This window comes from Acipenser ruthenus, chromosome 14 (assembly GCF_902713425.1).
Source record: "Acipenser ruthenus chromosome 14, fAciRut3.2 maternal haplotype, whole genome shotgun sequence".
NCBI classification, from domain to species: Eukaryota; Metazoa; Chordata; class Actinopteri; order Acipenseriformes; family Acipenseridae; genus Acipenser; species Acipenser ruthenus.
This window is the reverse complement of record NC_081202.1, coordinates 31,737,509-31,750,720: the sequence shown is the minus strand read 5'-3', so window position 1 is coordinate 31,750,720 and position 13,212 is coordinate 31,737,509. Positions and strand designations below refer to the sequence as shown.

The window sequence follows — 13,212 nt, the reverse complement described above, 5'->3', positions numbered from 1 at the left end:
TCTGCAAAGTGTTAATGGCTTACAAAGTGAGTCCTGACCCCTGTGGTGCCCTGCCTCGAGTCAATAGCCCTGTGCTGAACCCTGCGTCAGTTAATTAGCTCCAGCACATCTCTGTTAGGAGACAAACCAAAGGAGCACAACATTCAGTGTGCTTATGAAGGGCAGCCAGCAGCCGTGAAGCGTGGAATTCAGGGCAAGCACTACTGCTGGTTTCAAAGTCAGCAAGCACAGCCAAAGCAGACAGCTCCGAGGTGAGGCCTTTTGAACTCTTATTTCCAAAAAATCAGGAAAAAAGAAGCACACTTTTTTTGTGTGCCCAATTATTTTACCCCCGACTTTTGACCAACATTTCTGAAAGAATCCGGCCCTGGTTCCAAGAGAGTCGGCTCACAAACTCAAAATTATGAACCAACACTGACACCCTTTACTTGTTTATTAAAGATATTTTATGGTAAGACGATGCGATGTTCAGAAACTTTTGTTATTAATATGTGATGTGCCTATTTTGCATGAGTATAATTTAACTGTCATCTGAGAAGGATTGGTTAGCATGAATGAGGTCACTGTTTTTCATGTTGTGCCTCATTGGCTTTATTAAAGAGTACCTAGCTGCAAATGTGCCCAATTATCCCCCACCCCCCTGCACTCCACGCAGTCATGCCTTTACCAGGGGAGACCCTCACAGACTCCTGCACTCCCCAGGCTGTGTGACTCCCCTGCACTCCACGCGGTCATGCCTTTACCAGGGGAGACCCTCGAGGACCCAGGCTGTATGACTCCCCCTGCACTCCACGCGGTCATGCCTTTACCAGGGGAGACCCTCGAGGACCCAGGCTGTATGACTCCCCCTGCACTCCATGCGGTCATGCCTTTACCAGGGGAGACCCTCGAGGACCCAGGCTGTATGACTCCCCCTGCACTCCATGCGGTCATGCCTTTACCAGGGGAGACCCTCGAGGACCCAGGCTGTGTGACTCCCCTGCACTCCACGCAGTCATGCCTTTACCAGGGGAGACCCTCGAGGACCCAGGCTGTGTGACTCCCCTGCACTCCACGCGGTCATGCCTTTACCAGGGGAGACCCTCGAGGACCCAGGCTGTATGACTCCCCCTGCACTCCACGCGGTCATGCCTTTACCAGGGGAGACCCTCGAGGACCCAGGCTGTATGACTCCCCCTGCACTCCACGCAGTCATGCCTTTACCAGGGGAGACCCTCGAGGACCCAGGCTGTATGACTCCCCCTGCACTCCACGCGGTCATGCCTTTACCAGGGGAGACCCTCGAGGACCCAGGCTGTGTGACTCCCCTGCACTCCACGCGGTCATGCCTTTACCAGGGGAGACCCTCGAGGACCCAGGCTGTATGACTCCCCCTGCACTCCATGCGGTCATGCCTTTACCATAATGCAAAAAAAAAAAAAAAATGGCAAAAGATCTCATAAAAAATGTAAAAAGAACTCAGAAAGAATGTAAAAAGAACAAATCCATTATGATTTATGAAGAAATAACTTTAGCCCAGCTTGCACTGTCTCGTTCCAGTAATGCTATCTCCATGGCTACCAGAACTTTCTCCATGGCTACCAGGAGCGTTTCTATTCTGACCCCGCGTGTTTGTCGAAAATGAAGATAGCATTAGTGGAATGAGGAAGCACAGGAGAAGTGCAGGCGACTTGGAGCTGGACTTTCCAAAAGAATAAAAACATGACTTATTACTGTATTATAAATCACAGAAAAAAAAACGGAACTGCTATTAAACTTTTTTTATTTGTTGTTTTTTTTTATTTAGTATTGAGCCACATGTTATATGCACAGGAGGACATCTGTACACACAGTATATGATGCAGAAGAATTCTGACAAATCCTTAATGGTGATTGGTTGATTTCTCATAAATCGTTTATAATCTGAAACTATATTACTGGGCACGCTGTTCAGTATATGGTGCATTTAACAGCTTCCTTCCCTCCTGCCCTGAGATTTGAGATATTCTGATTCTGTGCATCAATGTTACTCAATGACCTGTGTGCTGTGCACTGGACTTTGTGTCCTGACAGATTAGTGCCTTCGCTCCTTCGTGAGATATGAGTTAAGAGTTGGAGCCTGGGTGATAAACCTTTTTCCTCCACTGTGCTGCTTTCGCAGCACACCACGAATTCAAATACGAGGGCTGAGGTCACTTTCTAAGAACTGTTTACCTTGTCTTCAAAAATAGATTTTTCATAGAAAGTACAGCGTTTAACCCACTGGCAGCAGAGCCGGACACTTCTAAGGCTGGCGATCCCTCAAACTAGTGTTTCGACTAGAAGTCATTCTCAATGTCTTCAATAGTGAAATTAGTTTTAAGTCTGTTTCTTATACCATCTCTTAATGGTCACATTCAGAGAAGTGAGTGTGTGCTGGTCTTGCGCATAGCAGACATTAACCTGTGCAGGTGTGAATAAATCTGTTTTTTCACATGTAAAAGCCTTATTTGAACCCAGGCCTCCAGAGGTGAAAGATGTTCGAAGCTAAGCCCCCAGATTTGAACCCAGGCCTCCAGAGAGGAGAGGCATGAATGAGAGGTTAATGAACTAGCCCTCTGTGTACACCACCTAGCCTCTGGAACCTGGATCCACTGACTCCCAGTCTGCAGGGAAGCAACGCACTCAGTACAAACACACTGACAAACACAACAGCAGAGTAGCAGAATGAAAAGCACTAACCTGCCACTGCACCCCAGGCTCTGTGTGTGTGTTCAATTAACATGTAATCATGCCATCTATTTTTATTGAAAAAGAAAACTGAAGTCAGGTACCCCGCTGAGAGGAAGCATTCCATTTCCAAGCGAGTCCCGGGGGGGGTGTGGTGTGTACTGCAATACGCAATGGACAGGCTCCCTGGGCTTTCAAATCAGAGCGGCTGATAAATAACAGGTGTCTGTGATCCGGGAGGAATACTATGAGAAGTCCTCAGCTTCCGAGAGGGAAGAAATTCAACAGCCTTTCAAACAGGCCTTCTGTTCCCGTCCTGCGGGAATTAAAGGTCAGATGCGTGCGTTCTGTTTGAAAACTCAAGAGATGGGAAATAAGGCACTGATGAGGGTATGCAAGCCTGTGACTATATGCTATCCTTCAACATGAAATGCTGGATGAGTGCAGAACAGCTTCTTGCTTTCCTGCTCCAATATGTTGTATAGATAACTGTCCCATCATCTTCAAAACCATGCAGAATATTAACATTTTCTAGCTTTGACCAGGCAATCTGTATCAATAGCAACCCCCCTCCCACCTGTGTGTGCTAAAACTGCTTGCACAACTTCTTATTAGAACTGATGAAGGGATATTTAAGCAGTAACTGCCGTACAGGGAACATCGATTGAGCACCGAGAATACAGACTCTACAGAGGACAAATAGTTTAAAAGACCTAGTTATAAGTTGGTATGGTCGCTGCTCCCATCTGCCCCATAATGCCATTCCACCAGCACTCATATTCTTATTATAAGGAGGAACACAAATTGCACAGTTGCATATGGCTCCCAACATCAACATTATAAAGGGGAGGCACTAAGGGTGAAGCTATCAACAGCCCTGCAACATGAAAGAAAGATCAAGTAATGGATAATCAGACCTTATATACATGAGCTGCTCTATGTATCCCAATGTCTCAATGAGTGTAGAGTCAGCAAGTCGTTCATGGGTGTGTGCATTCTCCAGATTATTCAGATGGATTGCAAACATCATAAAAAATAACAGGACAGTGTATATATGTATATGTGTGTGTTAAAATATAATTTATTTGTTATTATTATTATTATTTATTTATTAGCAGACGCCCTTATCCAGGGCGACTTACAATTGTTACAAGATACCACATTATTTTTACATACAATTACATTCTTTTTTACACATTATTTTTACATACAATTACCCATTTATACAGTTGGGTTTTTACTGGAGCAATCTAGGTAAAGTACCTTGCTCAAGGGTACAGCAGCAGTGTCACCCCACCAGGGATTGAACCCACAACCCTCCGGTCAAGAGTCCAGAGCCCTAACCACTACTCCACACTGCTGCCCCATATTTGTGTTTCGTTTGTGGAATCGTTTCACCAAATTTACTATAGGTCTCAACAATGTACCGTGTGTGCTTTTCCACCCTCAGCCCCCACACCAATGAATTTAAAAGCACCGTGTTTATACATCACAGCCGAGCGCAAGGGTCTGATTGAATGTATGAGAGGGGACTGGAGAAATTCGGAATTAATATCCACGAGCCTGCCGACCTGACATATTGCATAAAGAAACATGCAGGAATAATTGCGGTCAGATTTATGTGAATAATAATGATAGCCTCTTCTTACTAACGCATTTGTTGCGTCTGACACACACGCATTATTCCTAAACACATCAGTCACTTTTTACAGACAGGACAGGCAGGGACTGATGGTGCATTGAGCGTTGATGAAAACGTTTGTTTGGTTTTATGATTAAAATCGGGCCAAGTAGGAAGGATTTATAGCGTGCTGATCAAAATAAAATAAAAAATGTGGTTATACTCTCGTTAGCATCGCGCCCACTTCAGGACCTATAGTATCTGTAGTGACTTAAGGGAATACAGGGACAGGTGGTAACCCTACTTCACATATTTCCAAATGCTTCACAGGCCTGAGGCTTGTGCAGGCTTGTGCCCCTACAGCTAAACCTGTGGGGGATGCAAACCATCTGGACAATCAACAAGGTCCGCTGATGAAGTAGAGTACACCTACCTGTCTACATTTCTACAATATAGTAAACTCACACCAATGAATTAGCGCTGCTGTAAAATGGAACATGATAGCGTGACACTATCATTAATGTATCATTAATGAAAACAAACTAAGCAAGCATGACTCAGCATTGTGAATGGAACAGCGTAAATGGAATGAAACTGGGTTAAAAGTTACGAGCTTTGTTCCTTATCTCGTTGTAAGTGATCTAGCCAAGCCTAATCGCACCCGCCTTTACTATAAGACTGTGTAGCTCGTAGATACGCCCATTTCACTTCAGCAAATAAACACTTGTTTTTCTTCCCTTTCCGTCTGCACAGCAGGTAAGACTAAAATGTTGACAGTAATATGACAGTAATATGTCAGTTAAGTAAATGAAGAATTTCTTGGCGTGCAGAAATCATATAGTGGTTTGGGTGGGTACAGCGCAGTAAAGATACGCCATTTATTTAGTAAGGGGAAGGAACAAAACATCTTCGTGCAGGGAAAAAAAGGGCCAGGATTTGTACGGTTATGCGTGTTTCTTTTTCTTTCTTGCCTAGTCATGTCTGTATAAAATTGCTCGTTTTCGTTGTCTTTGTTGGCGAAATTAAAAAACAAATGGACACTTTTAAATCTTTTTTTATGTAAACAAATAGTTTTTAAGTTTTTATATTGTTTTTGGCGACTTTTTTTATCTGTATTGTTTATCATTGAAGCGGTCATGAATGCAACTAGTAGTACATGCGTGTAACTTTTGTGTATTATTACTAAATACTACTTTAATAATAACTAAGTTTTTACACGAGTTATTAGTATATTCTGGACGCAAAATTGAACACAATCTCGTCTGCAGAGAGTGGGTAACAATACTGGTTAAACGGTGTGCTGCTGTATTACTCAACATAGTTTGGCAAGTCCATTTTGTATTATTTCAGCGCTGTAGTTCTATTGCCAATTTTCCATGTTGACAATCCAGAGTCCGAATGAGAGATACAGGAGCGTATGTTAGTATAGTATCAATGTTAAAATAGGCGGTCTATGATTGGCAAACGAAAACCACAACACAGTCAGGATTGGGGTCATCCAATTCCTTTCTAAAATCAATTCCCAATTCTCTTTTAACAAATTCAACACGTCATTGATCAAAATTGCAATTGGCGGTATTCTGTTAAAATGCGTTTCTCGCAGTGGCAAAATATTACTTATTGTGTGTTTAAAATATGTTTTCCAATTCCTTTGAGGGAACTGCTTTTAAAAAGCAATTGGAAATGGAAATGGAACTGAGCCTAACCGTGATCACAGTGCAGAACAGAAGCACTGAAACAGTAGGGCAGTGGTTTTATAATATGTTCCATAATGCATACTGTATGTGGAATCTGTTGTGCCTAGTGGACAAGCGCCTGTACACACTAGCCCATATGGGGGAGAGGAAAGGGCAGTGACTGCTAGTTTTACTTTTTTTTTTTTTGTAAATAATCAGTCAGCTTTTCTGTAAACACGCATTGGTTGATCTAGCCTATCTGTGTTAATTGCTATCCTGCCCTCCCCTCTCCTCTCCTCCCTCCTCCCCTCTCTTGGGTAACGCCCTGTCTCTGCTCTCATTGCTCCATGCCCCTCCCCTCCTCTCCTCTCTTGGGTAACGCCCTGTCTCTGCTCTCATTGCTCCATGCCCCTCCCCTCCTCTCCTCTCTTGGGTAACGCCCTGTCTCTGTTCTCATTGCTCCATGCCCCTCCCCTCTCTTGGGTAACGCCCTGTCTCTGCTCTCATTGCTCCATGCCCCTCCCCTCCTCTCCTCTCTTGGGTAACGCCCTGTCTCTGTTCTCATTGCTCCATGCCCCTCCCCTCTCTTGGGTAACGCCCTGTCTCTGCTCTCATTGCTCCATGCCCCCCTCCCCTCCTCCCCTCTCTTGGGTAACGCCCTGTCTCTGCTCTCATTGCTCCATGCCCCTCCCCTCCTCTCCTCTCTTGGGTAACGCCCTGTCTCTGCTCTCATTGCTCCATGCCCTCCCCTCCTCTCCTCTCTTGATTAAGGCCCTGTCTTTGCTCTGCTCTCTTCTCTGCCCAGGAGAAGGTTTAGGATGGCGGAAGTCTCTCAGATGATTGACAGTGATGTCTTCTTAGCGTTTTCCACGTACACCACGATCGTGGTTCTGAAGATGCTGCTGATGGGACCCATGACGGGGTACTACAGGATGACAAGGAAGGTGGGCAAAAAACAAACAGATGAAAGTAAAGTGAGCAGTCACTGAAGCGTGGGAGTGACAACAAACAGATGAGAGTAAAGTGAGCAGTCACTGAGTGTAGGAGTGACATGCTTCCTTATGTTTTACTGTGCTTTCACTGTACTATGTTAAACTTTGCCTTGCTCTTGCTATGGGAAACTTTTATAAGGGTTAGTTTACTATGTGTGTTTTTTTTTAAATATTTTTTTTAAGAAGCTTTACCATGCCTCTCTGTGCTTACCTATGTTTTACTGCGCTCTCACTGTGCTTTGTACTTTGACTATGGGAAACTTTATAAGGGCAATCCTTGATTGAAGTGTAAATCTTGGAAATGGCATCTCACTATTTGAAACACACTTTGGTAAAATAAATGTATCTATGTTCGGACTAACTGCATTAAAAAAATTCTTGTTTTCTGACTTTTTTTGGTGGGGAACTTTTCTGTAGTAAAAAGTATCTGGTTTTCTTCAGCTTTAGAAGATGTTTCTTAACTGAATGATTCAATCTTCAATATTTGTAATTACAATATTTGTAATTACAATATAATTGTAATTTAATCTCAGCACTCCTTTGCCATTGTAATAATACTGTATAAATGATCAACGGCACACCTTTCCAGGCTGAATCATTCACAGTTCCATGTTGTGTTTTACATTGAGAGATCAGTTTGCTGCTGCCTCTGACCTGCTCCTTGTAGATGTCAATGCCTGTAGGGCTGTTTCTTTCACCCGATCCACTCGCTGTGATTGTTTGTTTATTCTCCAGGCGTTTTCGAACCCGGAAGACATGGCTATACATGGAAGAAATGAAGAAGACAAGAAGAAATTCCTCCGGACTGATCCGGACGTGGAGCGTGTCAGAAGGTGGGTGTCTTCAGTACTCCCCGTCGTTTCAATGCAGATCCTGCCTGTCAGGCATATGTTACACTCGGGCCTCAATCACAGTGAGCACACCTGTATTTCACACTGATTACAGAGCTACATAACACTGCCTGTCATCAGAGAACAGCCTAATCAATTGTGATAAAACCTGGTGACTCTACCACAGGTTAATGAGCTTAATGTTGTGGGATATTGAGGAGTGTGTCTTTATGAATGTCGCACGTACACTTGTCCATGTACATTAGGGGGGTAATGATTCACAGTGTGTCGATGAATTGCGATGCCTCGTTTGTCGTGATACGAGACCAAACGTACAACACTAACGTTGCGTGTCACTGTCTCTCCCCGTGGTTTAGGTGCCACCAGAATGACCTGGAGAACATTGTGCCCTTTGTGGTGATCGGTCTGCTGTATGCACTGAGCGGCCCCGCCCTGTCCACGGCGCTGCTGCACTTCCGAGTATTCGTGGGCTCCAGGTTCCTTCACACCGTGGCCTACCTGCTGCCCCTGCCCCAGCCCTGCAGGGGTGTGAGCTGGATAGTGGGCCTGCTGAGCACCTTCTCTATGGGGTACCGGCTCCTGAGCACCAGCCTGGTCATCTAGAGAGACAGCCTGGCCCTGGCTCACACAGCAGGCTCTGGTCTGTACAGAAGAAGTGCTTATCTCCTTTCTTTAATAGGTGATTTGAAATGGTACCAGCGTCAGGGTTTGGGTTAGAGGTATTTTCTTTTTTTTTTTTTTTTTTACTTTAATATAGCACAAGTTACCTGTTTTCCCCTTATACAAGTTTACCATGGTATTTCTGCACCATGTTTATTAAGATGCTTTACCATACCACACTGTTCTTTACATTGCTTTCCTGTGCTTTACCATGCTTTCACTCTATTACACTTTGCTATGCTTCTACTATGGTAAACTTTTGTAAGGGTCTAGCTAATTCAAAATGAAAGCATATCCATTGCTATTAGGTAAGAGAATGCTGTTTGAAGCCTTGGCTGGCGTAGCTTTCAACATCATTGTTTGTCACTTCTATGACACTGCAGTCCATTGGGTCTAAACCCTTCTCTTTCAGTTCTAAATCGCTGGCTGTCATGATGAATGTGCCTGAGGCTACCTCACAGAGCGACTCTCTCTATTGAAATGTGAAAGCAGGCAAGCACAGAACGTGGAGAGATGTCTTTTTATGAGGGGTTTTGTGTTTTTTTTTAAATTTTTTATGCCATTCTAACCTGAAATCTTTTGTAAAACCAAATGAAATAAAATACCTTCTTAAATTTTCCCACTCATCGATCTGTTTAACTGCAGCTTGTTTTAAATGGTGGCATTTTCTTAAATCTGGATTTCAGAGAATCAGTTAGTCAAGCGGTCCTCAAGAGTGGTTTTAGGAGGGACGGAAGGAACAACTACATCACAGGCAGACCAACTCGGGTCTTAATTTGACCTGTTTAGTCAGTTGAAGTGGATGTTTTGTAGAGAGCCGCTCTAAGAATAATATACAATGTAGCATTTCTTGCAGGCTGGGTCCATTAAACACGACTCTGCCAATTAAACTCAGTCCAATAAAGAATTGCTTGAAACACATCAGCATGATTCACAGACGAGACTACATGACACCAGGGTTTAAGTACTTTAAATAGACCTGATTCAAATGGGAATGTCATCATCTGAGAACAGCATGCAGAGATCCTGTAAGCATTGACCTTGTGGATTCAGCTGTGGAGAGTTTCTAAGTCATTTTATACTTAATTAGACTTCAGTGACAATACACTTTTTTTATACCATTATTCTAAATACTACTGTAAGTTTACTAAAGACTCTTTGTTATCATTTAGCGTTTTAGTTTTAGTTATAGTTATCAAACCTGGTTTAGGTGATAGACTTGTTTTTTAATGAAAATTGTTTTTCTGTTTTATTCAGTTTTATAGTTTTAGGAGCCTGGTGATCATATTCAGGGAGTTACTGACACCTACTGGATGGCTTTGAAATGACAGTTCAGTGTTTTTTTATTCTGAGACACATTTTGTTGTACTGGTATGTAAAAGAATGTGGCACTGCCATAGCTAATCTTCATTTGCCACCACCTCCCTTATAAAGGTTTCCTGTAGTAAAGGCACAGCAAAGTGTAACAAAACATAGTGAAAGCATATTAAAGCATATTAAAAAAAAAAAACCATGGTAAACTAACCATTATAAAAGTTTCCCACAGTGCAAGTACAGCAAAGTGTAATAAAGCATGGTAAAGCCCAGGGAGGTATGCCTGTTCACTTTACTCTCGTCTGTTTGGTAAAGCAGATATAAACATAGTAAACGAACCCATATAAAAGTTTCCACAGTAAAAGCATGGTAAAGCATAGCGAGGTCTGGTAAAGTATATTAATAAACGCGGCAAACCCGGGTAAACTGGTAAATGCGTAGTATATGCATGGGAAAAGAACCATGCAGCAGTACCGTGTTAAACCTTTATAAGGACCATTATGGAACTGTAATAATAATAATAATGTAAAAGACTGGGAGAGCTCCATGCAGACACATGCTCAGTAATTTGTTTTGCAATTGCGATGAATCACGCTCTGTTTATATGAGCAGCTAAATAATACTGGAATCAAATCACAAAGACCGCATATGCATCGGGCTCGGGAGCAGTCCACTAAAGAATAGTTTCTGATTGTGAAACAACTAGCAGCCTGAGCACCCCTCCTCAGCTCACAGCCTCCTCAAACGATCGAGGCTTCGATTGAAAGATGTACTTCTAACCAGTACACAGGCATACAGACTGCACTCATCTATAGGTTAAAATGTATACAAAATCAATTGAGAACAAATGGAACACGAAAGGTCTGTTGGAGGCTAGGACAAGTTTGGAGAAGAGAGTGTAACAGCCAGACACGATGAGTGCATAGGGTTCTCATTATTATGAATGAGATCTCTAATATCTCTAGCACGGTGTTGTACGTACTGTAACACCTCTAGATTGTGACCTCATCTGTACTTCTTTTTGATTACGCCAAGAGGTCAGTGGAATAAAGCTGTGATTAGTGGACTGCTTTCCCTGGTCAGAAAGGCGGTGCACACCATTCTCTGTGTGTTGCAGAGCTTATTCATCATTAACAGAGAACTTGCCCGTGTTTCGCAGCTTTCATTTCGTGATTTTGCTTAAAGTACACTAGCCTCAAATGTCATTTGAATTTTCCACGATTCCCTTACTGTTTCGTTCTGAGTGCCCCTGGGTTCTGTAGCTCCAGGTCTGAGTTTTTACGGAGAATCCTAAGTGCCTGCACTGAACAGCTGTCCTCGTTCCATTTAAATCATGTGACATTTCAACCAGCCTCATCTACTCTACATTCATATATAGAGAGCCGTTAGGGCAGGCATAGCTGAAAGGTCACACTGTCACATGATTTGATTGGAATGGGGAAGGCTGTTCAGTCCCGGCAGGATTCAACAGACAAGCTCAAAAGCCAGGTGAAGACAGATAGAGAGAAAAATGATAAAGCAGCGAAATCTCACTCAGAGTGACTGCAAATTAAAAATATCAAGAGAAATGCAAAAAACACAATGACATTTAAAGTATATATATATGGTACTTTATGCCAGACAGAATGGATGTATTCATTTCTAATTACCTTCTCTTTAAACACGACAGAGTTGTATTGAATTGGAGCTCAGGTTTATCTTAGTTCAGCTGCCTGCAAAGCAATAGGAATGGAGCTGAAGGAAAAGATCGCTCATTATGAGTTTCAGTGCAGGCAGCTTGGCTGGGGTCAGCAGGAATGCTTCTGCAATTGGCAAAGATCTGAGTCCGGTGATTACCATAAGCAATTTACATGGCATTGATTTAACCTTCTGGATGGTGTGATTGAACCTGGACTTTCCAAGCACAGCCCTAGACTCGATCATTAAGGAAAAGGGGAGTGGAGCGGATCGATAGGCAGTTTGTCATGGAAGCAATTAACACACAATCCAGAAAAACGCAGGGAAGCTTTGTTTTAGGAAAAGATGCTTGTTTGTTTTATTGTTTGGCAATGGTGTGCTGCTGTGCTTTTTATTATAGAGGTAATCGATGAACATGTTTTTTTTTTGCTTTTAGTTTTTAAATAATACATATTTCCCAATGCATATATAATATCACTGTTTTATAGCAGACACCTGCATGGCTTTGGTTGTATTTGAATGCTGTTGTGAAGAGCAGAGACATTGCACCTCATTAATAATAATAATAATAATAATAATAATACTAATGATGATAATAATAATAATAATAATAATAATAATAATGGCTTTCCCAACACAGTTTGTAGGAGCTAAAGGATTTATGCTGTGTGTCTAACTGGGCTGTATTTTTACTACAGAGGTAATCTGGTAAATAAAAAGGGAAGGTTAATCTGCTCAGATATCTGAACTCTCGCATGTCTGGGATATTCACAATGCTTTTTTTTTAAAGGTGCACTATTTTATTTTTTTATTTTTAAATATTAATGATTTTCTGTAAAATATGACCAAGTATACAAAAACACCAAAGGAAAAAAGGGAGGTCTTCTGTTGAGATTTTGTGTTTTATTCCCCTGAGCTTAAGCAGAGCTTACCTACATTGCTTGGCCACTTTATTAGGACCTGTCTATCCCGAATGGATCTGGCATCGCCCTGGTGTGGGGCGTGCCCTCCTGGTATACCCTGAGTCCCTTGATTACTCTGCAAAGCCGAACGAATGCTGTGGTTTACTGAAGCATTGTAGTGGATCAAGCACAGTGCAATTGAATTGGGCATAAGAGAGTGGCTCTAATTCAGTCTCCTGAAAACAGCGCCTGAGAAACAAGGCAGAGAAAGAATTACTAACTACTGAGCGTTTCAGTCAATGGAAGTTCAAACATGATTTCAGCTGAACATTTTTAGCCGCTAATCGATAAGATTGCATGATCCTGTCCCCCGTCCGTATGAATTCCTGTACCAGTACCTGGTGTCATGCTTGACTGCAGCACTCAGACCTGCGCTTCAGACAGACAGAACAGTAACTGTCGGCTGTAGAACACACTGGAGGCAACTACTTACTGCCCTGCCTGCCTCGCAGTGGTATCCTCCTGGTGCCATCTTCACTCGCTATCGTCAGTCACACTGCCGTATGCTAGTTACGTTGTCACTGGAAATCGCTCGACCGGGAAATAAGTTGACGTTGTCTATACTGCGCATGCGTGACGATGTCTATCTCCAGGTCGAATGATTTCCAGTGCCGATGTCACTTGCATGGCTGGCTATTCATGACCGCTGTGGCCAGCAAATCGAGGCGTGACAGCAAGGCAAGAGCTGAGAAAAGCAACGACTTGAAAATTATTTTGGGGGAGGGGGGTTGATTTATAGCTTCACATGATCATGATCAGTTTGACACAATA

At 42.8% G+C, this 13,212-nt stretch overlaps 1 protein-coding gene across 2 annotated transcripts; it reads left to right on the top strand.

Annotated features, from left to right (window-relative positions):
* The first annotated feature begins 4,919 nt into the window (after positions 1-4,919).
* LOC117420119 (microsomal glutathione S-transferase 1-like) lies at positions 4,920-9,114 on the top strand. Of its 2 annotated transcripts, none has more exons than XM_034033660.3 (4): positions 4,920-5,065; positions 6,791-6,929; positions 7,713-7,810; positions 8,185-9,114. In XM_034033660.3, the coding sequence occupies exons 2-4, from the start codon at positions 6,804-6,806 to the stop codon at positions 8,429-8,431; spliced, it is 471 nt and encodes a 156-aa protein (XP_033889551.1). In that variant the 5' UTR covers positions 4,920-5,065; positions 6,791-6,803; the 3' UTR covers positions 8,432-9,114. The 2 variants fall into 2 exon arrangements, with proteins under 2 accessions (XP_033889551.1, XP_033889552.1); XM_034033661.3 differs by having other exon boundaries at positions 4,977-5,065; positions 6,757-6,929.
* Positions 9,115-13,212: the final 4,098 nt, after the last annotated feature.

Bases quoted from the DNA above. Each gene is read 5' to 3' on its own strand.
- LOC117420119 (XM_034033660.3), top strand. From the start codon at position 6,804: ATGGCGGAAGTCTCTCAGATGATTGACAGTGATGTCTTCTTAGCGTTT. The intron at 6,930-7,712 runs GTGGGCAAAAAA...TTTATTCTCCAG, and splicing joins ACTACAGGATGACAAGGAAG to GCGTTTTCGAACCCGGAAGA. The intron at 7,811-8,184 runs GTGGGTGTCTTC...CCCGTGGTTTAG, and splicing joins GACGTGGAGCGTGTCAGAAG to GTGCCACCAGAATGACCTGG.